Genomic DNA, 26,452 nt, shown 5'->3' on the forward strand with positions numbered 1-26,452 from the left:
AGGTCAGGAGTTTGTGACCAGCCTGACCAACATAGTGAAACCTCGTCTCTACTAAAAATACCAAAATTAGCTGGGTGTGGTGGCAGGTGCCTGTAATCCCAGCTACTCGGGAGGCTGAGGCATGAGAATCGTTTGAACCTGGGAGGTGGAGGTTGCAGTGAGCTGAGATCTCACCACTGCACTCCAGCCTGGGCAACAGAGCAAGACTCCACTTCAAAAGAAAAAAAAAGGACAGTCTGGGCAGCCTGGGTCAGGGGTCCTGGCTGGTAACCTACTTTGAGTAGGTTTCTTGCAGGTAAAAGCTGTGGGAAGCTTTTTTCCAGAACTCAACAGCATGCATGTTCAAAGGGCTATCAATGTTGGGTTCTCCTAGCAGACTCTGGATGGAGACCAGAATGGTCCTGATGCCATACAGTACAGACCACTTGTCCTTCCGAATATCCAGGCATATGTTACCCTGGGTGTCTATGTTGGGGTGGTAGCAGGGTATGAGGAACTTCAATGTAGGCTCATTGTAAGGGTAGCCACTGGGGAACTCTAGCAAGAGCTTATACCTCAGGTCTTCATATACTGTGCCAACTGCTCCACGGATGGTCCCTACCCATTTGAAAAGTTTGTCTGATTCAAGGAAGGCAGAAATCCCTTTGTCACCAGACATCATGAGGGTCATCAGCTCCTGCTATAATCTTCTGCCCACAGGACTCTGGGCAGCACCCCCACTCAGCTCAGTTCTTTTATGGGTGGTGACGATGCTAGTGGCAGCTGGGTTGTGGTTTTGGGAGACCACTTGGCTGCCTTCTCCTTCATTTTTGAAGAACAGTTTTGTTGGTTATAATATTCTTGGTTGACAAAAGTTTTTTTTCTTCCAGTACTTTGCATATAACATCTCACTCCTTTCTAGCCTATAATATTTCTGCTGAGAAATCAGCTGATAATCTTATAGTAGCTCCCTTGTACATGACAAGTGGCTTTTCTCTTGCTGTTTTCAAGACTCCCTCTTTATCCTTGACTTCTGATACATCAAACTATCCTTGATAGTTTGATTACAATATGTCTCAGTGTGGGCATCTCTGGGTTCTTCTTAGTCAGCATCCTTTGAGCTTCCAGAATTTGGATGTCCATTTTCTTCCTTAGATTTGGAAGTTTGGGCCATTATTTCTTCAAATAAGCTCTCTGCCCTTTGCTCTCATTCTTCTTTTTAACTCCTGTAACATGTACATTGATAGGCTTGATGATTTTTCATAAGTCCCTTATGCTTTCTTCACTTTTATTAATTCTTTATTCTTTCTGTTCCTGTGACTTGATCACTTCAAATTATCTGTCTTCACCTTCACTGATTCTTTGTTCTGCTTGATCAAGTTGTCTATTGAATCCTTCTAGTGAATTTTATAATTCAATTATTGCAGTCTTCGGCTCTGGATATTTTTTTTCCTTAGTTTTTGTCTCTTTGATCATATTGTCACTTTGTTAATACATTGTTTTCTGGATTTGTTTTTAGTTGTCTGTCTGTGTACTCTTGTATCACACTGAAGTTCTTTAAGACAATTATTTTGAATTCTTTTTCAGGTCGTTAATTGATCTCTTTGTTTAAGGTCAGTTCCTAGATATTTATTTTGTTCCTTTGATTGGGCCATTTTTCTCTATTTCTTCATATGCCTTATTATTTTTTACTGAGATTTGTGCTTTTGAAAAACAGGTACCACTTCAGTCTTTATGGCCTGGCTTCATACAAGGAAAGATCTTCACTCAACTAGGGATTCTGGGGGCCTCTCAAGCCTTTTCTGGGGAGATGCATCATGTAATACACCAGGTCCCCATTTGCCTTCTACCATGGTTGTATGCATCTTGAGGCCATCACTAGAAAAGGATGCCAGCACCAAGCTTCCTGTACAGCTGCAGAACTGTGAGTCAATTAAATCTCTTTTCTTATTTATGTTTATATATATGTATGTATTTTTAGAGACAGGGTCTCCCTATGTTGCACAGGCTGGTCTCCGACTCCTGGGCACAAGGGATTTTCTAGCCTTGGCCTTCCAAATTGCTAGGATCACAGATGTGAGCCACCACACCAAACCAAAATATTTTTTCATTATAAATTACTCATTCTCGAACACTTCTTTATTGCAACACAAAAATGGTCTAATACATAGATCCTGCTAGGAAAGGCATGGTAGCTTTGTACAAAAATTTTTGTAGAAAAAAATTTTGCTTACTGATTAAATTTCTTTAGTACTATTTCTACTATGTATGTTTCTGTAATTAGTATTTTTTCAGTTAACTATCTTTCACAGTTTTGGGGGTTGAGTTGTTCAGTATGTTCTCTACTTTTCGTATTATTATTTGTGGGATTGATAGTGATGGTCCTCTTTCATTCTTGATAGTGCTATTTGTGCACTCTTTGTTTTTGTCCTTGAACACTGTTACTAAAGGTATATCATCTCATTAATTTTTGCAAAGAAGCAACTTTTGCTTTGGTCGATTCCTTTTATTTTTGTTTTTTTCTATGTCATTAATTTCTGTTCTTGTCATCCTCGTGTCTTTCATTCTACTTTCTTTAAATGTAATATACTTTTTCTCTGATTTCTTCAAATGGATATTTTGTTTTCCTAATTTCTTCGAATAGATAATCGCTCTTTCAGCCTTTGTTCTTTCTTTATATGTTTGAAGGCTGAAAAAATCCTCTAAAGTACAACTTTAGCTGCTTCCAACAAGATTTGATATACAGTATATGGAGAGCTTTTATGTAATTAAGTGCAAATTTTTAATTGCAATTCTTCTTTAAACCTTGAGTTACTTAGAAGCAAGGCTCTGTCATAAGCTCTATTTTGCCTTTTTATATAGAGAGGTGGGTTTTGGTTAGTGTTTGCACAGTAAATCTTTTTTAGTCCTCTTATTCACAAGCTCCCTGTATCCTTGTGTGTTGAATGTGCACTTTGTCATTTAAAAAAAAGGTAAAGTTTGTTAGCTTTTTAATACACTTTAACAACCTTTTTATATAATCGGATCATTTAACGTTGTCTTAGTTCATTTTGTGCCACTATAACAGAATACCAGAAGGCCAGACACAGTGGCTCATGCCTGTAATCCCAACATTTTGGGAGGCTGAGGCAGGCAGATCACCTGAGGTCAGGAGTTCGAGACTAGCCTGACCAATATGATGAAACCTTGTCTCTACTAAAAATACAAAAATTAGCAGAGTGTGGTGGTATGCGCCTGTAATCCCAGCTACTCGAGAGGCTGAGGCAGGAGAATCACTGGAACCTGGGAGATGGAGGTTGCAGTGAGCCGAGATCGTGCCATTGCACTCCAGCCTGGGCAACAAGAGTGAAACTCTGTCTAAAAAAAAAAAGAAAAAACAAACAAACAAACAACAAAATAAAAAAACAGAATACCAGAGACTAGATAATTTATTTATTTTATTTTATTTTGTTTTATTTTATTTTATTTGAGACAGAAGCTCACTCTGTCACCCAGGCTGAAGTGCAGTGGCACAATCTCAGCTCACTGCAGCCTCTGCCTCCCGGGTTCAAGCAATTCTCCTGCCTCAGCCTCCTGAGTAAGCTGGGATTACAGGTGTGCACCACCACACTTGGCTAATTTTTGTATTTTTAGTAGCGATGGGGTTTCACCATGTTGGCCAGGCTGTTCTTGAATTCCTGACCTCAAGTGATCCACCCACCTCGGCCTCCCAAAGTGCTGGAGATTACAGCCATGAGCCACTGTTCCCGGCCTAGATAATTTATTTTAAAAAGAAATTTATGTCTCACAGTTCTGGAGGCTCGGAAGTCCAAGATCAAAGGGCCAGCAACTTGTGATTGCCTTTTTGCTGCTTCATAATGTGGTAGAAGGCATCACATGGATGAGAGAGGGAGAAGGGGGCAAACCAAACTCATCCTTTTTTAAGGAACCCACTTTCATGATAACTAATCATGATAATTACTCACAACCTTGCCATTAATTCATGTATTAGGGCAGAGCATTCCATGACCTACTCACCTCTTAAAGGTTCCACCTCTCAATGCTTTACATTGGGGAGTAAGTTTCCAACACAGGAACTTTGAGGGACATATTTGAACTCTAGGAAACATATTAACAGTTAATAACAAAGCAAACATGCAACAGACAAGTTAATGAAATTTCTAATACATTTCAATTTAAAGCTACCATCTTAAAGGTGCTATTTGTCTCATTTGTTCTACGTTAATTTTTCTCTCTTTTCTTGATTCTTTGAGAGTATTTTGGTCCATATTTCCTTTCACTATTAAGTATGACATTTGATATGTGTGTTGTATAAATGCCATTATCCAATTGAAGAAGTTTCCTTGTTTTTAGTTTGGTAAGTGTTTTTGTCAAGAAAAGGTGTTGGAGTTTTTCAAATGCTTTTTGAGATGTTGATGTGATTTTTGGTTTTTAATCTATTGATGTGATGTATTACATTAATTATTTTTAAAATGTTAAGTCAACCTTATATCTCTGCTGTAAATATCACTCGGTCATGGTGTATAATTCTTTTTATATATTGCTGAATTTGGTTTGCTATTATTTTGTTTAGAATTTTTAATATCTGTATTCATAACAGGTATTGCTCTGTAGTTTTCTCGTAATGTCTTGTCTGGTATTCGTATAAGGATAATAATGGCTTCATAATGAGTTGCAGACTGTTCCCACCCCTTTTTTTGAATGTGAGATATTAGCATTAATTCTCCTTTAAATGCTTGGTAGAATTCAGTGCCGACGTATTCTGGGCCTAAGATTTTCTTAGTGGGTAGTTTTTGACTACTTTGCTTCTTAGAGGTATATTCAGATTGTCTATTTCTTGTGTAATCAGTTTTTGTGGTTTGTATCTTTCTAGAAATTTGTCAGTTTTATCTAATTTGTCGTTACCTAATTTGTTGGCATACATACAATTGTTCATAGTATTTCTTTAAAATCCCTTTTACTTCTGTAAAGACAGTAGTAATGTCTCCTCTTTCACTTTGATTCTACTAATTTGAGCCCTCTTTTTTTCCTTGTTCAACCTAGAAACTGAAAATTTCAACCTGAAAATTAAACATTTATCAATTTTGTAGATGTTTTTAGAGAACCAGCTTTGGGTTTATCAATTTTTTCTATTATTTTTATTGTCCATCTATTGTTTTTTATTCTCTATTTCATTGATATCTATTCTAATCTTTATTATTTTCTTCCTCTGGCTTGCTTTAGGTTTAGTTTCCAGTTTCCTAGGGTGAAAGGTTAGAGTATTGATTTAAGATCTTTTTTCCTTTTTAACATAGGTATTTACAGCTATAAATTTCCCTCTAAGCACTGTTTTACTTGCATTCCATTACTTTGGGGATATTGTATCTTCATTTTCACTCACATAAATCTATTTTCTGACTTCCCTTTTTATTTTTTCTTTGTCCTATTGGTTATTCAGGAGTGTTTTGTAAAATTTCCACATATCTCTGAGTTTACCAAGTTATTTTCCCGCTACAAATTTCTAATTTCATTCCATTGTGGTCAGAGAACATATTTTGTATTATTTCAATTCTTTTAAATTTATTGAGGTATGCTTTACGGTTTAGCATACGGTCTATCCTGGAGAATGTTCTATGTACACTTGAGAACAGTATGTATTTTGTCGTAATTCAGTGGAATGTTCTGTCTTAGTTCATTTGTGTTGCTATAAAGGAATACCTGAGCCTGGATGATTGATAAAGAAAAGAGTTTTATTTAGCTCATGGTTCTGCAGCCTTTACAAGAAGCACGGCACCAACATCTACTTCTGGTGAGGCCTATAGGCTGCTTTCAGTCATGAGCTCATGGCAGAAGGCAAAGGGGAGCCAATGTGTACAGAGATCACATGGCAAGAGAATGGAAGCAACAGAGAGGGGAGGTAGGGAAGTGCCAGATTATTTTAAACAACTAGCTTCCATGAAAACTAATAGAATGAGAACTCACTCATTAATGTGAAGATAGCACCAAGACATTCATGAAGGATATGCCTCCATGACCTAAATGCCTCCCATTGAGTCCCTACCTCCAACATTGCGGATCAAATTTCAACACAAGATTTGGAGGGGCCAAATATCCAAACCATAGCATGTTCTATAGTCGTCTGTTAGGTGTAGTTAGTTTATAGTGTCATTCAAGTCTTCTTCTACTTCTTTATTGATCTTCTGTCTAATCGTTCTATCTATCATTAAGAGAGGATATTGTAATGTCTATTTATTTCTTCATTTCTGTCAGTTTTTTCCATGTATTGGTGCTCTGTTATTAGCTGAATACATATTTATAACTGGTATATTTTCCTGATGGGTTAATCCTTTTACTGTTATAAAGTATTCCCATTGATGTCCAGCAACATATTTTGCTTTAAAGTATATTTTGTCTATTACTGTAGCCACTCCAGCTTTCCTATGGTTGCTGTTTTCATGACATATCTTTTTGCGTCCTTTTACTGTCAATCTATTTGTATCTTTGAATTAAAAGTGTCTTTCTTGCAGACAACATATAGTAAGTAGAAGCATGTTTTTTGTAATTCAGTATGACAATTTTTGCCTTTTGAGAATTGTTTAATCCACTCGCATTTGATATTATTATCAATATAGTCAGATTTATGTCTATTTTATTTTTGTCTTACATATGTCCTGTGTTTTTTCTGTTCTTCCATCGCTGCTTTACTGTTTTTTCTGCAGTAAGTAAATATTTTCTAATGTAGCATTTTAATTTCATTAGGATTTTTTCCCACTATATTTGTACTACATTTTTTAGTGGTTGCTCTAGGGCCTACCATATATAATTAACTGATCATAATCACCTTGAGATTTAAACGAGTTTAATTCCAGTGATCTATTAAGAACACTATTCCTATAAAGCCCTGTTCCATTTCCCCCATTTCTGTGATATTATTTTTATACACATTACATCTATTAATTTTACAAACTCAGTGATACATTGTTATAATCATTTTCTTAGCCCATTACATGTTTACTCCCACTTACCTCCTTTGTGATGTTATTGGCAAATATATTTCACATATATGTTATAGGCTCAACAATGCATGATATACATATTATTTTATATAATTGCCTTTAAAATAAGTATGAGACAAAAGAGAAAATATGCATTTATAGTGTCTTTTTAAAGGACAGTAACTTTCACTGATACTCTTTGTTTTTGTGGATTCAAATTACCATTTAAGGTAACTTGCTTTAAACCTGAAGAATTTTTTTTAGTATTTCTTGAAGGCAGGCCTAATAGCAACAAATTCTCTGGGTTTTTGTTTGTTTTGTTTTTTAATCTAGGAATTTCTTTATTTTGCCTTCATTTTTCAAATACAGCTGTGATGTATATAGGATTCTTCCTTGATTTTTTCTTTGAACACTTCAAATATGTTATTTCACTGCCTTCTGACCTGTGTTTTGTTATAAGTCAGCTGCTAATGTATTTGGGGTTCTCTTTTAAGTGATGAGTCATTTTTCTCTTGCTGCCTTTAAGATTTTTTCTTGTCTTTGGTTTTCATCATGATGTTTCTGTTTGTAAATGTTTTCTAATTTATCCTGTTTGGAGTTGATTGACCTTTCTGAATGAGTAGGTTGTTGTTTTCAATAAATTTGAGAAGTTTTCTGCCACTATTTCTTTGAATATTTTTTTCTACTTTCTTTCCTCTCCTTCTGGTACATTGTTATGTATATGTTGTTGTGTTTAATCATGTCCCACATATCTCTGAGGCTGTCTTTTTTTCTTTTCCCCCATTCATTTTCTCTCTGTTCTTCAACTTGAATAATGAGCTGACTGGGGTATTGTTAGGACTCTCTTTCTGTCTCCGGCCACATCCAGATGTGAAACCACTAATTGCTCAATGATTGTGCTCTTGTTTTCAAGAGTGCTTTGGGGCATTGATGCCTCTACAAAGACATCCAATCAAATTGTGATTCCTTTGAAGGAACCGTTTCTGAGGTCTAAGCTTCATATTTTCCCCCAGGAACTCAGAAGTGCTCCTCCCAGCTGTCTTGTTCCTCAGTTCTGTCCTGAAAACTAGCCAGCCTGGTTTAGGCTTTCTCTTCATAAATTCATGAATCTCCTTTCAGATGCCTTTCACTACAACTCGCACTGTTCTCTAGAGGCCCTTGGGTTTAAACTTCTCCACGTTCTGTTGCACAAGAAGTCAATTCGAATGAGAAGAGATTGGAAACTATCTGTTTTATGGCCTTCTTCTCCAATCAGGCAAAATTTTTAAGCTGGAGCTGGAGGTGTGGAACATGACAAGTTTTTCTTTGAGTGACACCTAAACATGTAGAAGTTCCTCCTCTTCTTTGCTTTTTAAAGTGGTGATTTTAAAATTTTTAATTGCAATTGTGCATGACTAGTAGCAAATATAATTAATTTTTATTTATTCAACTTGTATCCTTGTATCTTGGCTAAACTCCTTTATTAATTCTAGAAGTGTTTTTTTTCATAGTTTTTTTTTTGGTGGGGGGGGCTTTTCTTTTCTGCATGTACAGTCATGTCATCTGGAACTAGATCTCGGCTCACTGCAAGTTCCGCCTCCCGGGTTCATGCCATTCTCCTGCCTCAGCCTCCCGAGTAGCTGGGACTACAGGCGCTGGCCACCATGCCCGGCTAAACTTTTTTTTGTATTTTTAGTAGAGACGGGTTTCACCGTGTTAGCCAGGATGGTCTCGATCTCCTGACTTTGTGATCCACCTGCCTCGGCCTCCCAAAGTGCTGGGATTACAGGCGTGAGCCACCGCCCCTAGTCCAATATTATTTCATTTCACATGTAGTGTAAGGAGCTTATTATTATATTCCCAATTATTTCCTCCATCCTTTCTGCTATTGTCACACATTTTACTTTTCCATATGCTATAAACACATGATACATTGATCTTATAGTTTGCTTGAGACCGTTGTCTTTTAGAACAATTAAAATTAAGAAAATTTTAAATAGACTTTATTTTATGTACATTTGCTTCATTTCCAGAATACTTTATGTTTTTCTGTAAATTCAAGATTCTGCTGGTATCGTATTTTTTTCTGCCTGAAGAAATTCCTTTAACATTTCTTATATTGCAAGGCTGCTAGTAGTAAATTTTCTCAGTTTTTATTTATCTGAGAAAGTATGTCTTCTTCATTTTTTAAAGATATTTTGCTGAATATAGAATGCTGGGATGACAGTTTTGTCTTTCAGTAGTTTAAACACGTCACTTTATTGTAATCTGGATTGCACTGCTTCTGTCACTTTATTGTAATCTGGATTGCACTGCTTCTGAGGTGAAGTGCACTGCAATTCTCATCTTTGTTTCTCTGTATGTAATGTGTCCTTTTTCTCTGGCTGTCTTCAGGGTCTTTATTTTTGGAAACTTGAATATGACATACATAAGTGTGGTTTCTCTCTTCCTTCTTTCCTTCTTCCTCCCTTTTCTTCCTCCTTTCTCTCTCTCTCTTTCTTTTCCTGCTTGGTGTTATCTAAGTTTCTTGAATCTATGGCTTGGTGTCTGTCATTATTTTTGGAAAAATTCCCAGCCAACATTTCTCAAATATTTCTTCCCCCTACTCTCTTTCTCTTCTCCTCTTGGGATTTGTATAATGTGTATATTGCATCATTTGGTATTGTCCCACAGCTCTTAGATGAACTGTTTTTTTGTTTTTTTAGATTTTTTTTTGAGATAGAGTCCTGCTCTGTTGCCCAGGCTGGAGTGCAATGGCACAATTTCGACTCACTGTGAACTCCGCCTCCTGGGTTCAAGAAATTCTCCCACCTCAGCCTCCTGAGTAGCTGAGATTACAGGCATGCACCACCATGCCCAGCAAATTTTTGTATTTTTAGTAGAGACAGGATTTCGCCATGTTGGCCATGCTGGTCTGGAACTCCTGACCTCAGGTGATCCACCACCTTGGGCTCCTAAAGTGCTGGGATTACAAGCATGAGCCACCATGCCTGGCTGGTTTTTTATTTTATTTTATTTTATTTTAACTGTTTGTTGCTCTTTGTTTTTCTATTGACTTATCTTCAAGTTCATGTTGATCCTTATCTTCACTGTGTCTAGTCTACTGATGAGCCAGTCAAAGGCATTCTTCATCTCTCTCACTGTGTTTTTCATTTCTAGTATCACCAGTTGATTCTTTCATACAGTTGCCACCTCTCTCCTGAATCATCCACCTGATCTTGTATGTTACCAGCTTTTCCTTTAGAGTCTTTCACACACGAATCATTACAATTTTAAGATCCCTGTCAGTTCCAACATATCTTGCTTTTTCATATGGCTCATAGTTTTTGTTTAAAAATAAACATTTAACAGTAGTAACAGAGGTAAATAATTTTCATACTTGGAAATGAGCACACCTTTCCTTCTACGTCTTTAATGTGGGGGTTCTATTAATCTAGTCAGGAGTTGAGTTTGACTTGAGATTTAATGTTGCAATAATCATTCTCATTATATAACAGACTTCAAATTCTAATGTTACCTTGTGTTTAGAATGGGGACTATTTTGCTAGAATTTTAACTTCCCTTTCTCATAAGGATGACACTGTTGGCACTTCTCCATCCTCACATTTTAAGTTTTTTCCCATGGATGGTGAGGGACAGGGGAGGGATAGGGGAGAAGTGACCTGTACCACCACTAGGAAGGAAGCTTTCTCGAGAGTCTCCTTGGTCTTCCCCGTGATTACCTGGTGAAAAAAATTCATCTTTTAACTTCATATGTGCAATTTATATATTATATGCAACATATGAAATCTATTAATTGCTCTATTAATTTTATAACCTGCTGTCTTGCAGAATTCGTTTATTTTTTTCAGGCAGTTTTACCAACTATTTTACAACTTTGTTCTCTAGGGTTTTCCAGATGCACCATTTTGTCATCTGCAAACAGAGATGCCTCCAGTTCTTTTCTCTTACCTGATTGCATTGGTTAATATATTAAGTAATAATAGAGCTAAGAAAATGTTTGCCTTGTTCCTAACCTTAGTAGGAATGTTTCTAGTGTTTCCTCATTACATAAATCAGTGATTTTAGCATGAGGTATATACATAGTTTATCATGATAAGGATGTGTCCATTCATTTTTTCAAGACTATAAGTACAAATGGGTGTTCAATGTTTCCAAAGGCTTTATTGGCCTCTGTAGAGAGAGTCAAATGATTTTTTCTCCTTCAACTTATTATTATTGAATAATCTTTGAGTTCCTGGTATGGAATTGCTTTTCACTGCAATATTGATTTAGTTCTGTAGTTTGGGGAAGTCTTTATTTTTCTTTTTCTTGATGTTCACTTTCTCATGACCAGAGTATTTCTCAAGTGTATGTATTTCCCCAGAATGAGTTCATGGGTGGTTAACTTTTAAAATATTTTCTTACACATAAAACATTATTTTTGCTTTCATAATTAATAGTTCGGCTTACCGTATCATTTTTGAGACAAGATAGTTTTCCCTCCAGCCTTGAAGGAAGCCTTCTATTTCTCCTTAGCACATCGTGCTGCGAGCTTGTTTCTCTGCCAGTGACCTGTGCCACCCCCTCCTCTTGTCTTTCTAGTAGTTCATGGCAAAATGCCCAGGTATTGATACCTTCTCTTCCTTTCAATTCTTTTTTATAGAGAAGAGGTCTCCCTGTGTTGCCCAGGCTGGTCTTGAACTCCTGGGTTCAAGCGATCCTCCCACTTCGGCCTCTCAAAATAATGGGATTACAGGTGTGAGCTACCACACCCAGCTATCTTTTCTCAATCATCCTATGAAATAACTTGAGAAAGTTTTAATTTAAAAACTGTTCCTCCTTTTTTAGCTCTGGGAAATTATTCCCCCAACATTTCTTTATTTCCCCTGTAGTAGACAAAATAATGGTGCACCAAAGGTGTCACCTCCTAATCCCTGGAACCTACGAATATGTTATCTTACATGGAAAAAGGGACTTTGCAGATGTCATTTAAAATCTTTAAATGGGGAGATTTTTCTGTATTATCCAGGGAGCCCAATGTAATCACAAGAGTCTTCATAAGAGTGAGGCAAGAGGGCCAAAGTCAGAGAAGATAATGTGACATCAGAAGCAGAGGAGAGGGTGGTGCAATGATGGAGGCAGGGGTCAGAGTCAGAGGGAGAGATCTAAAGAGGATACACTGCTGGCCTTGAAAATGGATGGGTCCACAAGCCAAAGGATGCAGGCAGCCTCTAGAAGCTAGGAAAGACAAGGAAACAAATTGTCCCTTAGAGCCTCCAGAAGGAATGCAGTCCTGCTGACACCTTGATTTTAGGACTTCTGGCCATTATAGCTGTTAAGATAATAAATTTATGTTGTTGCAAGCCATTAAATGTGTGGTCATTGCTTACAGCAGCAATAGAGACCACTACACTTCCCTCCATTCTTATTTTTTTCCTGTTCATTTTTCTGAACTCCTAGCAGATTTTTTTTTCTTTTTTTTTGAGATAAGGTCTCACTCTGTCACCCAGACTGAAGTGCAGTGGCGCAATCTTGACTCACTGCAGCCTCTGCCTCCTGGGTTCAAGCGATTCTCCTGCCTCAGCCTCCCGAGTAGCTGGGATTACAGGTGCCTGCTGCCTCACCTAGCTAATTTTTGTATTTTTAGTAGAGATGGGGTTTTGCCATGTTGGCCAGGCTGGTCTCGAACTCCCGACCTCAGGTGATCCGCCTGCGTTGGCCTCCCAAAGTGCTGAGATTCTAGGTGTGAGCCACCGCGCCAGGCCTATCAGACACATTTTGACACCCTGGATTGACGCTATGCATCTCTTACCTGCCCTGTCAGACTCTTCATCTTTTTATCTTCTTGCCCTACAGTCTGGGAAGTTTCTTTAACTTTACTTTCCTATCCTCCTCCTGATTTGCTTTTAATTTTTATCATCACATTTGTAATGTCTCTAAACTTTTTTGATTCCCTGATTTGTCCTTTCTCTAGTTTTCCATTCTTGTTTTGTGGATGCAATATCTCCTCAAACATATCTGAGATGTTAATTACGACTATTTTATTCTATTCATTGCCTTTAGTATCTATTTCTTCCAGGGACAACTGTTACTTTTGTTCCTCTTGGTCCTTCTGCCTTGTGACTGTTTTCCTTGGTTGCCTGTTATGTACACAGATGAAAGATAAGACTGATGCATACAGACAGCTGCCAAGGGTTCCCTTTGTGGTTCCAGGGTCTGTTTACTCAGCAGGCCGCTCCCCTTCCTGGGAAGGCTGGCTTGACTTCTGCTTAGCCGGGTGAGTCATACCTGGCAGTCCTCACCAGAGGGTACCCAGCTTCCTCATCTCTACAAAAAGACCAAACTAACCAGGCTTTACTCCAGCAGATACTAACCCTTCTCCTAAGTTCACTTCAATTTCCTAGCAATATGTTTTCGTCAGCTCAGGTTGTTATAACAGAATCGCACAGCCAGAGTTGGTTATAAACAGCAGAAACTCATTTCTCACATTTCCAGAAACTAGAAAGTCTAAAATTAAGGCGCCAGCAGACTTGGTGACTGGCGAGGGCCTCCTCCTGGTTCTTAGACGGCAGTCTTCTTGCTGTGGCCTCACCTGGCAGAAGAAGAGAGGGGGTTCTCCGGGATCTTGTTTCCTTTTTCTTTTTTTTTTTTTTTTTGAGATGGAATCTCGTTCTGTCGCCCAGACTGGAGTGCAGTGGCACAATCTCAGCTCACTGCAACCTCTGCCTCCCGGGTTCACGCAATTCTCCTGCCTCAGCCTCCTGAGTAGCTGGGATGACAAGCGCACAGCACCACGCAGGCTCTTCTTTTCTAAGGGTACTAACCCCACTCATGAGGGCTCTGCTCTCATGACCTGGTCACCACCCAAAGGTTCCTCCCCCTAGTACGATCACACTGGGGTGAAACTCAATGTATGAGTTTTGGGGGGACATGTTTCCATCTACAGCATAAGCATATTATTGGTTCTATCCTACTACAAAACAGTACTCTTAGCCTCTTTGAGGCATGTTGGAGCCTGTGATTAAAGCAAAGAGCTCCCCGCAGTGTTCCACGCACAATCTCTTCATCCACTCTCCAAAAGTGAAGTCTCTAGCTTCCTCTCTTCCCAAACCGTGGACCCTGAGCTTGCAGCCTTTCTGTGTCCGGAGTTCGTTCCTTCCCGTGAGTTTGCGGTACTGCAAGAATGAAGTCACGGACCTTTGCAGTGAATGTTACACCTCTTAAAGGTGGCATGGATCCAAAGAACCAGCAGCAGCAAGATTTATTGCAAGAGCAAAAGAACAAAGTTCCCACAGCACTGATGTGGGCTGGAAAGGATTGCCGCCGCTGGCTGCAGGGTGGCCAGCTTTTATTCTCTTATTTGTCCCCACCCATGTCCTGCTGATTGGCCCATTTTACAGAGTGCTGATTGGTCCATTTTACAGTGTGCTGATTGGTCCATTTTACAGTGTGCTGATTGGTCCATTTTACAGAGCACGGATTGGTCCATTTTAGAAACCTCTAGCTTGCCACAGAGAGCTGACTGGTGCATTTTACAATCCTTTGTAAGACAGAAAAGTTCTCCAAGTCCCCACCCACTCCAGAAGTCCAGCTGGCTTCACCTCTCATTTCCAGCTGGTAGAGGTACCCTTCTACCCAAGCCTCCTCCTTTCTACCCTCCTCCCTGCCACATACACTCACTCCTGCACACTTACTGAGCTCCAGTGCCCTCTGCTTTGGTTTATAAATCAACATCATCATGCCTGTTTTTTATTTTCTGGAAGTCCATGATAGCCACGGGCCCACTGGTAACTTGCCTGTGCCCCACTCTCCTTCTCAGCTCTGGTTGGGTTATGCTACTTGGTCATGTCCAGGGAGTTCAGACACGAGAGGGAAGCAAACGAGGTGTTCAGTCTGCTCTGTGGGCACCTATGTCCACATGCTTAGTTATCATTGTACTTGTGGTAACATGCCAGTGTGTAGCAGGAGTCCTCTCCCTGACAAGGACAGAGCCTTCCCACAGATGAACTGCCTTAGCGCAGCTGGCACTCCAGTCTGGGATCACATAACCACTGGCTAACCTTTTCCATGAGAAACATAATTGGCTGTAAACTCTCTGAGGGTGGTGAATCAGTTAGGACTATCTCTGACTATGGGTTAAAACAATCCTAACATAATAGTGGCTTAAGCAAGAGAGCAGTTTACTCAATGTGGGAGGCAGGAAGTCCAGGTCTGTTACAGGGGCTACACTGTGATGGGGACTCAGGCTCCATCTATCCAGTGCTCATTATCCTTGTGTGGCTTTAAATACCCTTGTGTGACTTCCATTCCCACGATGACCCATGGTCCGATGTGACTGCTGCAGCTCCTGCCGTCATGTCCACACTTCGGCCAGCAGGAAGAGAAAGGAGGAGGAAGGGCTCATCCACTCATTTACAGAAGTTGTTCATGACACCACTGCACACCCCATCAGCCAGAATTGGTCTAATAGCCACATGCCGAGCTAAAAATCAAGGCTTTCATTATTAAAGATGGGAACACGTATGGTGGGGCCTCTAAAGGAGCCCCAGCCGACAGCGTCTATCTCGTTTGTGATTTTATTCCCCCAGCTAGAGACAAGAATTCTGGAGTCATGATTCATCGATTATTTGCCGGGCAAATACAGTTTCACTGTAGCCTTTGACTTGGACTATGTTGCCCTGAGTTATCCAGACCAGAGCAAAAGATCTTGCCCAAAAACTGCTAAACAGCAGAAAAGACACTAAAATAATGAGGGGGATCAGCAGACATATCTATACTCAAAACATTTTGGGGATCAAGATAGACTGACAGCTGGAATTGGCAATCAAGCCGTAGAGAGAGAGCCAATGGGAAGCAGCTGGTGCTCCCCAGGCCTGGGCTAGCATGCCCTTCCTGGCATCCATTTTTCCTGCTGGGCCCCAAGGGACCTGGCCCTGTGCGTCAGTTCTGCGGCGGCAAGGGATGCTAGTGAGGCTGCTTACGAAAGAAGAAAACAGTTCATGAGTCCCATTGCCTGTCCCTCCAAGGCAAACACTTTTAAAAGTATTTTTTTTCCCCACATTTTAGCATTTCATATTCTGATAAGGCCCATATACTGCTGTGGGCTGAGCCAGAACAGCCTACACATCCCAGGGGAAGGAGGACCTTCTCTGACGAAACAAGTCTAGACTAATGAGCCGCAGAACTCAGTGTCTGGTGATAAGCTGAGAACACTGAGCCTGCCTCCCCAGGCTCCACCTGGGGCTCTGTGCAGCAGCTGCCGCTGGAGACAGCTCCTCGGCGCCTGGCGGTGGGACAGCAGGGCAGCCCTGGGTCCCAGTGCCGCTAACAGCCAGGTGGGACCTGAGCATGAGACCCTGCACCACAGCGGGGACATTCAGGCTCTGTGGACTTCCTGAGTGCCTTCTTCACATTAAGCTGTCACACATTTCCTGATTGGAACTGTCTCTCTGGGTCTTTGTCACTGGGACCACTTGGGAACCCTCTGACTGAGTCTCAGCCCAGCCTCATCTCCACGGTATCTGAGGTGCCCCAAGCACACGGCTTTCATCTCCTGCCCCTAGAGGTGCCCCTGTGGGGCAGGGTCCCCAACCAAGAGCTCCTTCCAACCTCCCGTCCTCATCTAAACCTCATTCTCCTTTCAGAGGCTGGCGGGGGCACATCTCCTCCCAGAGGGATCTCCATCCAGGAAGGCCATGGACCCCACCCGGGGTCAAGAGGCAAGGGAGCAGCAGAGCCTGGAGCTGAACCCACATCTGCAGCTCCCAGGCCTGGCCCCCACAGCCCTTGTGTGGGCCCCCGGACAGCCTCGCTCAGAGGCTGTGTCCTGGACATGCGGCGTCTCTCTCCCACTGGGGTGGACATTGGCGCTGCTCACCCAGACCCCACGTCTCCTCGGGTAAGCCCTGCATTCTGCGAAGTGGATGGCGGCAGGATCTGCCTCCGAACGTGCTCTTCTGACGTGGCGATTCTGGCAGTTCTGCTGAGAGGTGGGGTTTCCTCTCTTCCCCTTGACTGTAGGCGGGCATGCGTGCCACTCTGGGTACGCGATGCTGTGTGGCTTCTGAGGCTGGATCACAAATGGTGAGTCAGTGTCTGCTGGTTCTCTTAGGACTGCCCTCAGAGACTCAGCGCTCGTGCTGTGGGGAAGCCTAAGGGGGCCATGCAGCCAGAAGACAGTGAGAGACCTTGGAGCTGGACTGCTGAGTTCAGGTCCCTGCATCCGTGTGGCCTTGGGCAAGTCCCACGTCTCTGAACCTCAGTTTCCCCATTTGTAAAATGGGCATAATAGAGTCTTTCCCGCTGAGTGTTGTTAAGAGGATCAGATTCCCACACGAAGGGCCCAGCCCAGCCCCACGCACCAGGTGGTCCCACCCAGTGCTGGTTCCTGCTCCGGAGTACAGACTCTCACCCCAGCACAGGCCTGCGCCCAGAGGGCGGGATGCAAGCCTCAGGCACACCCCTGACCCCTGCTCCCCTCAGAGCAGGCAGCCCACCACCCACTTCGCCCCTGCCCGTGCCTTGCCCTGACTCAAGCCAGCCGGGACGTTACAACCCCCAGGGGACAAAAAGCAAGGCCCAAGGGACCCTGGGCAGGTGGGCAAGGACTTCGTGAAAAGGGCATAACTCTGCAGACTAGAAGATTTTGTCTCAGCCGGGTGCAGTGGCTCACACCTGTACTCCCAGCACTTTGGGAGGCTGAGGTGGGCGGGTCACCTGAGGTCAGGAGTTTGAGACCAGCCTGGGCAACATGGAGAAACCCCGTCTCTATTAAAATTATCAAGTTAGCTGGGCGTGGTGGCGCATGCCTGTAATCCCAGCTACTTGGGAGGCTGAGGCAGGAGAATCGCTTTAACTCGGGAGGCGGAGGTTGCAGTGAGCCAAGATTGCACCATTGCACTCCAACCTGGGCAACAAAAGCAAAACTCCATCTCAAAAACAAAGAAAAACAATTGTTTCTTCATCTATCCACAGGACACATTGCAGCGCCTGCCTCAGAAGGTCACCTGGTGACATCAAAAGATGATAGCGATGCGACGCTTCCAGGTGCTCAAACCCACATCTCGGGGTGAGCTCATCTTGCCCCTCCCTCCCACATGTCACAGCCATGGCATCCAGCCAGCCCGCCCTTCACAGGCAGTCACCCTGCACCCCCAGCACAATCGACTCTGGTCCAAGGCATCGTCCCTTCTCTCCTGCATCTGCCCTCTGCCTGGTCTCTGGGCCTCCACCCTCTCCCTCGGCCCTCCTCCGTCCTCCCCCACCCTCCACACAGCACAGTGATCCAGGTAAAACCCGAAACCCAAGTTGGGGCCTGCCACCCCTCTGCTGGAAGCCCCAAGGGCTTCCCATTTCCCTGCAGGGCACCTCACCCCAGCTCTGGCCTCCCTGCGCTGCTCCAGCCCCCTGCCTTGCCGCCATCCCAGCTCTGGGACTGGCCACTTTCAGCTCTGGACCTGGGATTTGAGTTCTCCCTGCCTGTGGCACACTTCATAAGGCTTGCCGACTCACTTTTTAAGGCTTTTATTTAAATGTCATCCACTCACGGAGACCTCCCTGAGCAACCTAATTAAACCGCACACCACTCCCTCCACGTGGGGTCCCCTTCACTGTTTTCTGTTTCGTGGTTGCCATCTGACACAATGCTGAGGATGGTTTCTCGCCTCTCCCCAGTTAAAACACAAGCATGAACATGAAGGCGGGGCTTTCCTGTCATCTGTGTCACTGCTCTCGCTCCGTGGATTCCCCGCAGAAAATGAGAATACCCTTTCCTCACTGATGAAGGCCAGGCGGAGGGCGAGCAGAGGGGTGGAGCAGGAGGAGGACTCGTCTCCTGGCAGGATGTCAAGAACCCCATGGGGAGGCTGTAGTCTGGCTTGGCCTGAGACCATGTGCTGTGGCCTCTGTGGGTCCAAGCAGTGCTGACGGCAGCCTGGGGGTTTGAGTCACCCTCCCTAGTGGGAAGGCCCTGGGTGAAGAGCAGAAGTCAAAGTCAAAGGGGCAGCTGAAGCTTTGAAGAGCCACTTCGCAAAGGGGCCTAGGAAAGAAAAAGGCACCAAGGTGTGGGCCCAGCATGGCAGAAGCCCTAGAGCCCAGAGTCAGGCTCTCAGCCCCTCCCTGTGGCCCACCCTGGCAGATTGGGCAAGACAGGTGTGCACATGCACAAAAAAGCCCTAAGCCAGAAGACCCGCCCTCCCAGTGGCTGGTGCCCCTCTGCCCCACAGCGACCCACCCCACCCTGGCACATCCACCCAAAGTGAGCCAGCTCTGACTCTAAGACCACACCCCTTGTCCCGCACCCAGCCACAGGGCGGAGGTTAGTGCAGGTTTCAGTGCCCTTGGACTTCATCTGGGAGTAGAGGGGGCAGGTCTAGGCCTGGACCTGGAGCAGTGGGTGTCAAGGAATCCCCAGGGATGGCCTTATCCCCTGTGTAGGCAGGATGGCTCTGGGAAACCAAGGGCAGTGTGTGGTGGTTTGGCACAGCTGACTGCAAAAAACTCAGAGATAGGCTGGGCGCGGTGGCTCACACCTGTAATCCCAGCACTTTGGGAGGTCGAGGCAGGTGGATCACCTGTGGTCAGGAGTTTGAGACCAGCCTGCCCCACATGATGAAACCCTGTCTCTACTAAAAATACAAAAATTAGCTGGGCGTGGTGGTGTGCACCTGCAATCCCAGCTACTCAGGAGGCTGAGGCAGAAGAATTGCTTGACCCTGGGAGGCGGAGGTTGCAGTGAGCCAAGATTGCACCATTGTACTCCAGCCTCTGGCAGAAAACTCCGGAATGCAATTCCCTGCCATGTGGGTTGCCCCCCCTCCAATTTGTGGAGCTAAGGGGCCCCTTGTTTTCAGAGAGAGCTCAGCTTTGCCCAGTGGAGTCTCTGCTCTGCTTCTCCATCTGGTACTGACATCCTCCAGGGCAGCCAGCACCATCCTCTTCACTGAGGCAGGATGAGGGGCTCCCACTCTGCCAGGGACACTCAGGATGCTTGGGGCAGGGTGACACTGAGCTTCCCTGGGCACAGGCTCCAGGGAAAACCTAGTAGATGACACAGCCCCGCCCAGTGGGGCAGATCAGAGGGAGCTGTGTGGGCGAGCACTCGGCGACTGCAGGGCTTGCCCAGGGCTTCTTGGCCTGGCTGCAGGCTCTTGCCGCCCACAGAGTCCTGTAGCTGCTCTGCGGGAGAGGGAGGAGGGCACCGTGCATGGTTGACTCTTCCTGCTTGTGGGCTCCGACAGCCTTGGCCTCCTGCTTGATCTTTCCAGGGTCTGGGGGCCTGCTCCAAAGTCAGACACTCCTGATGTGGTACTGTGTGTGGGGACAAAGGTGGCTTGAAGGGGACAAAGGTGGCTTGAAGGGGCCTGGTGGCCACGTGGGCCTCGGAGCCCCAAGCTTGAGCCCTGGGATGGGAGGGGTTGCTCCTTCTCCACTGGGGTCCAGGAGCCAGTGGGCTCTTGCTCTGGGGGCACCCTGGGGGCCAGGCAGCAGCACCAAGCATGCCCTGAAACAGGCGCTGGCCAGAGCCTGGGTGCAGGCTGCGGGGTTGGCCCTGGGCCAAATCGGCTCCCTCTTTGCCCACCATGCTCTGCTCCCTTCCACTACACACAGATTGCCAGTGGCTGCTTTGGTTTGGTAGCTTCTGCCGCCACCCCCACACCCCTTCTAAAATCGTCAGAGCTGCCCTGTCTGGTCTGCTGTGTCCTAGTGCTGCCCTGTCCCCTAACGCCTGGGCTGTTTCCTTGCTGTGATGGCCATGGTTGTGCCTCTGAGGCCTGGGCTCCTTTCAACTAAGGGGTTGGGGAATCTCTGAAAACACCACCAATTACGGCCCCGCCCGAGCAGGAGCATCCTGTGCTTTGTGGTGGGAACGTGTCCAGGCAAAGGCCTTATCTGAGAGATCAGGTAAATTACCGGGTAACCATCGGAGCCTGAGCACAGACGCAGGCCTAACAGGCTCCTTATTAGGCTAATTACCAGCTCCTGGGCTGCCGAAACTGCGTAAAACCCAAGATAAACTCAGGGTCAACCTGGAGAGCAGCTGGGAGGTGGTGTTTTCCTGGAGAGGCACTTGCCAGAGGCCCTCAGGCTGAGGCCTGGGAGAGAAAGACAGAAGAATTCCCAGGGAGAGTGGATCACCCCCCGAAAACCGGAGAAGTCTGCAGACCCCACATCCAGCTCCTAACTCCGACGCCCTCCACGTCCTCATCTGTAAATTTCGTCCCTCTGACATTTATGATATGCCAGGAGCTGCTGGCCACTGGGTATGGTTGAAAACAACATAATAATAATAATGTTACAAAATCAGCCTCACACTGTACAAAGAGTAGCTCCTTTAGTCCTCAACAAATCCATCTTCATTTTATAGATGGGCAAACTGAGGCTCAGGGATGTTAAAGGACTTGCTAGCAGCTGCTAGAGCTGGAACCAAGAGGCAGCCCTGACCCTAAAGGGGAAACAGGCCCAGGAACTTCCCAGCGCCCCTCCCTTGAGGACAGACGACGTTGGCAGACCACGGACCCTCCCGCTCCGAGTCGTCTGGGCCTCTTGGCCTGCAGCCTTTGCAAGTGCACGTCACTGAGGAGAGGGCGCCACCGCCCCAGGCCTGAGAATGGCTGGCAATGGGCGGGGTCAGCGGCTCTCTGGGCTGGTAATTATGCTCCGGGTAATTATGCTGGCGCTGGGCGTGGCCTGAGCCGAGAGCGGGGAAGACTGCCTGCCCTGCCACATGCACCCCTGCCCTGCCCTGCCCTGCCCGGCCCTGCCCTGCCCCGCCCTACCCCACCCTACCCTGAACCTGGATACCCTCTTGGCCTCAGGGCCTCAGACTTGTCCCCAACCCCGCTTTGCCTATTTCCCCCTGGGAAATGACCCCTGGCAAATGTTCCTGTGGCAAAGTCAAAGGAAAAACCTGGACTGGAGGAGGGAAAGTGTCCTCTGGGGGCAGGGTAGGGACAGGCACCAGCCCCTGACCCACTGTTGAAACCGCCACTGCAAAATGATAACCCAGACAGTGGAAGAGATCTGACTTAACTAACTCCATCTTGCTTTGAACCTCCAAGCTGTCCTTGTTCATTCCTGGGCGTAAGCTGAACTAACTTTGGGAGAAACTTGGTTTATAGTTGATAGTTTAAAACAAAGACAATTTAACATCCCTTTCCCAAAGCAGACCTCCTTCTTGCCTAGGGACTAGACTGCCTTTGCAGGACTAACAAATTAGCCAAAAGATTAGAAATTATGGTTTAGGAGTCATGCAGCTGGAGGCTACAAGATTCTGACTTTCTCCAAGTTGCTTCTGGGGATAACATCACTATTGTAAAGTCTAAGATCCCTAAGATAAGTGCGTGAGATATTTTGCAGACCCTGCACTCCACGGATCAGCTGGCGCCACCCAGGTCAATAAACTGGTTCATCTGATCCTGTGGCCCCAACCCAGCAACTGACTCAGTGCAAGAAGACAGCTTCGACTCCCTATGATTTCATCCTTGACCAACCAGTACTCCCAACTCACTGGCTGCCCCCTACCCACCAAATTATCCTTAAAAACTCTAGGCCGGGCGTGGTGGCTCCAGCCTGTAATCCCAGCACTTTGGGAGGCTGAGGCAGGCGGATCACAAGGTCAAGAGATGGAGACCATCCTGGCCAACATGGTGAAACCCCGTCTCTACTAAAAATACAAAAATTAGGCCAGGCACGGTGGCTCATGCCCGTAATCCCAGCACTTTGGGAGGCTGAGGCGGGTGGATCACGACGTCAGGAGATCGAGACCATCCTGGCTAACACGGTGAAACCCCGTCTCTACTAAAAATGTAAAAAACTAGCCGGGCGTGGTGGCGAGCGCCTGTGGTCCCAGCTACTAGGGAGGCTGAGGCAGGAGAATGGCGTGAACCCACGAGGCGGAGTTTGCAGTGAGGCGACATTGTGCCACTGCACTCCAGCCTGAGTGACAGAGTAAGACTCTGTCTCAAAACAAACAAACAAACAAACAAAAACTCTAATTCCCCAGTGCTTGAGGAGACTGATTTGAGTAATAACGAAACTCCAGACTCCAGCACAGCTGGCTCTGAGAGAATTACTCATTCTCTACTGCAGTTCCCGTCTTGAGAAACCAGCTCTGTTCAGGCAGCGGGCAAGATGAACCCATTAGTGGGTTACCCTGTCTCCCCAAAACATAGCCCAAGGCTTTCACAGGAGACCCTTCTTGCCCCACAGCCCCTGGCTCGGCCTGATCCCTCTGCACAGAAGTCCTGCTATGCCCTGTCACCTGGTCCCCCTCTTCTTTAGTATCCCACGTCACCCTCACAGCCCCCAGGCTCTAAGGCCCAGCACCTCACTTGGGGCTTGTGTGTTCCTCATGGGCTGGGAAGCCTGGCGGACAGGGATGGGGACTTAACTGCACCCCCAGGAAAGTCCTGCCAGGCCAAGACAAGGCCAAAGGCAGGAAAAGACAAGGGGCCTCTGCCTAGGGGGCTACCCCCCGAGTCACTCAGAAACTCTACTCTGTCCCCAAGGTCCCGTCCCTGCAGCTCTGGTACCACCATCCCAGACCTGGGGTATTAAGAAAAGGAAGGGCCACATCAACTTCCAAACTGGATCCAACCGGCTTAACTAGACTTGCCCATCTCCTTTTGTTCCTTCTCTTTTTCATGAAATAAAAAGAATGAAGAGATGAGCTTTGGTTTTATAGCAGTGATTCTCAGGGTGTTGTGGGGCCCAGCAGTGGCAGCAGTACCTGGGAACCGGCTGGAGTACTCAGGCCCACCGCAAACTCACTGAATCAGACACTGTTTAATGAGCCCTCCAGAGAAGCCTGATGCTGGCTGCAGTGTGCAAGCTCCTGGCCTGCAGCCTCTCTGTCTCACCCTCACACATGACCCCACCATTGCTTCCTTCAGACCAGGAGCTCAGGAGTTCGGGGGCCCCGAGGGCATCTCCCACTCAGAATCACTCCAGGGCTTCCCTCCAGGGCCTCCCATCTGTTCCCCTCATCTCTGATGCACACCCAGGCTGACTCCTGGAACTCCTGATCTGCCTGAACGTTGCCCTCACCAAAGACCACACCCCGGTGTGTGGGCAGCTTAGGGCCAGACCCCCTACTCGACTCACGGGCTAGGAGTCCCGATCCTATGGACACTTGCCTTTTGCCTTTTAACCAGGCTGGGGGTTACAGATCTATCTCAGTGTCTGGTCTTCTTTCTTCAAAGGCACAGCCAAGCATCTGAGCAGGGACAGAATAGGGCGCTCTGCAACCTCTGTCTGCTGGAGACACTGGGAACAGAGGCGGCCACGGAGACATGGGGGTGACTTCCACAGTAAGGTGCCCAGACCAGCATGCCAAGAAGCCACCGTACACTGCTTGGGCACCCTGACCCTCCCTCCACTATCTCAGTTCACATGTCAGTGCTGATGGGATGCCCTTTCAGGGCCCCACTTGTCCCCCATCCAACTAACCAGGCTGAAAATGTAAGCCCTAGTTACCCAGTATGCAAAAAGCTACAGGAGCTGCCCCTCCCTACTCCGCAAGACCCAAGCAGAGCCCCGGAGTCCTTCACTGGGTCCACTGCTTTGCCCACCCTCCCTGTGTCCCCATGTCCAGCCAAGCCAGCCATCAGACAGTGTCAGTCCCCCACACCAGGTGTGCCCCTGCCCCTGAAGCCCACAGACTGTGGTCCTTTCTCTACAACCCAGTGCCAGCTCTGTGCATCTCTTGGGTGGTGTCTTTTCCTTTGGAGTAGTACCTCAAGTCCCTGTGGTCTCCCTGACAAAAGAGACCTTCATCCCTTGAGGGCAGATTCCTCATTCACCTGAATGTGTTCTCCCTCTGCCACCCTCCCAGCACCGGCCACAAGTCCAGGCACATGGAATCGCATGAGTCAGAAAGACTCTTTTTTTTCTGAGACAGAGTCTTGTTGACCAGGCTGGAGTGCAATGGAGTGATCTTGGCTCACTGCAACCTCTGCCTTCCGGGTTCAAGCAATTCTCCTGCCTCAGCCTCCCGAGTAGCTGGGATTACAGGCATGCACCACCACACCCAGCTAATTTTGTATTTTTAGTAGAGATGGGGTTCCTCCATGTTGCCCAGGCTGGTCTCGAACTCCCCACCTCAGGTGATTTGCCCGCCTCAACCTCCCAAAGTGCTGGGATTATAGGGGTGAGCCACCACGCCTGACCTGAGACTCTTTAAATATAGTAAACTGCATTTGAACATTTAAGTTTTAATTTTCTTTTTAAACAGTTCAATAGTCTCAATAACATTAAGGAAAAAAAACTTTCCCAAGTATGTAATCAATTAAGTATATTAAAATATGATGATTCACATTTTCGAAGTGTTGTGGTATTATATATGAACTCAGATTTGGGGCCAGGCATGGTGTCCATGCCTGTAATCCTAGCACTTTGAAAAGCCAAGGCAGGTGGATTGCTTGAGGCCAGGAGTCTGAGACCAGCCTGGGCAACATGGCAAAGCCCTGTCTCTACAAAAAATTAGCCCGGCCTGGTGGCATGCACCTATAGTCCCAGCTGCATGGGAGGCTGAGGTGGGAAGATCACTTGAGCCTGGGAGGTTAAGGATGCAGTGAGCCATGATCATGCCACTGCACTCCAGATTGGATGACAGTGTGAGACTTTGTCTCAAAAAGAAAAGAAAAGAAAAAAAAAAAGAACTTAGAAGTTAAAATCTCAAGTCTAAATTAATTCCTCAATTTTAACTTTAAATTCTTATTACATGGTTGGCCTATGACTCTAACGGGCCACATTATCCAAAACATAACAAATGCTGAAAAGACCAGGTGCACATGTTTTACAATGTTAAAATTGCGGGTTTGATTCTCCTTAACATCTGGATGAACAATTCTACAATGTTGTCATCAAGATGGTATCAGAGTTACCTTTCCAAGGAACGTCGGGTTAGGTTCCTGGCTGGTGGAGTGTTTAACATCTGGAGTGGCCCTGCTCACAGCCAGGCAAGAGGCTGAGCCTATGTCACGGCTGCTTTGCCAATTTTTTTCACATGGCAGGAGAGGAAGAGCCCTCCTACACAAGTTCCCTGAACACTGGTCACACGTCACCTAATTCCTACCTCTTTTCACTGACATTTTCTAGCTCCACTCTGGTGGCTGCACACTTCTGTGTCCCACTGGGCTATTTACTGCTTCCTTTACTTCCGGTGTGTGTGTGTGTGATTTTTTTTTCCAGGCCTTCCTGTCTGTTAGCAGAGCCAACAGGTATTTAAATGACACTTGTCTGACTCTCCGCAACCTGGTGACACCTGACCGTGACCGTGGCTGCTTGGTAATGGTAGGCCCCCATGCTCTGGTCATCTGTCCCCGACAAAGCTGTACCAGCCTCAAGTAGATTGTGCTGTCTGGTGGCTCCAGCTAGGTGTCCAGCAGCATGGACAGGATGACAGGGTGTCCCAGCCCCGCCCTACATCCCCAAAACGAATCTGTGTGAGGAACAAGCCCTATTCACCAGCCACAGGCACCCCCCCCAAAGCCAGGCTCCCCACAAAACCCCCTGCTCCCCCAGTGTGTTCAGACATC

General features: G+C 45.8%; 2 protein-coding genes across 2 annotated transcripts in view; both read right to left on the minus strand.

Moving 5' to 3' along the window:
• CHRNA7 (cholinergic receptor nicotinic alpha 7 subunit) overlaps positions 1–26,452 on the minus strand; it is an 880,272-nt gene that overhangs the window by 719,586 nt on the left and 134,234 nt on the right. The window lies entirely within an intron of this gene.
• On the minus strand, positions 272–963 carry LOC126957906 (ubiquitin-conjugating enzyme E2 C-like). Its single transcript, XM_050795845.1, has one exon. The coding sequence runs from the start codon at positions 668–670 to the stop codon at positions 272–274; it is 399 nt and encodes a 132-aa protein (XP_050651802.1). The 5' UTR covers positions 671–963.

The sequence above is a fragment of the Macaca thibetana genome, chromosome 7 (assembly GCF_024542745.1).
Source record: "Macaca thibetana thibetana isolate TM-01 chromosome 7, ASM2454274v1, whole genome shotgun sequence".
Classification (NCBI taxonomy): Eukaryota; Metazoa; Chordata; class Mammalia; order Primates; family Cercopithecidae; genus Macaca; species Macaca thibetana.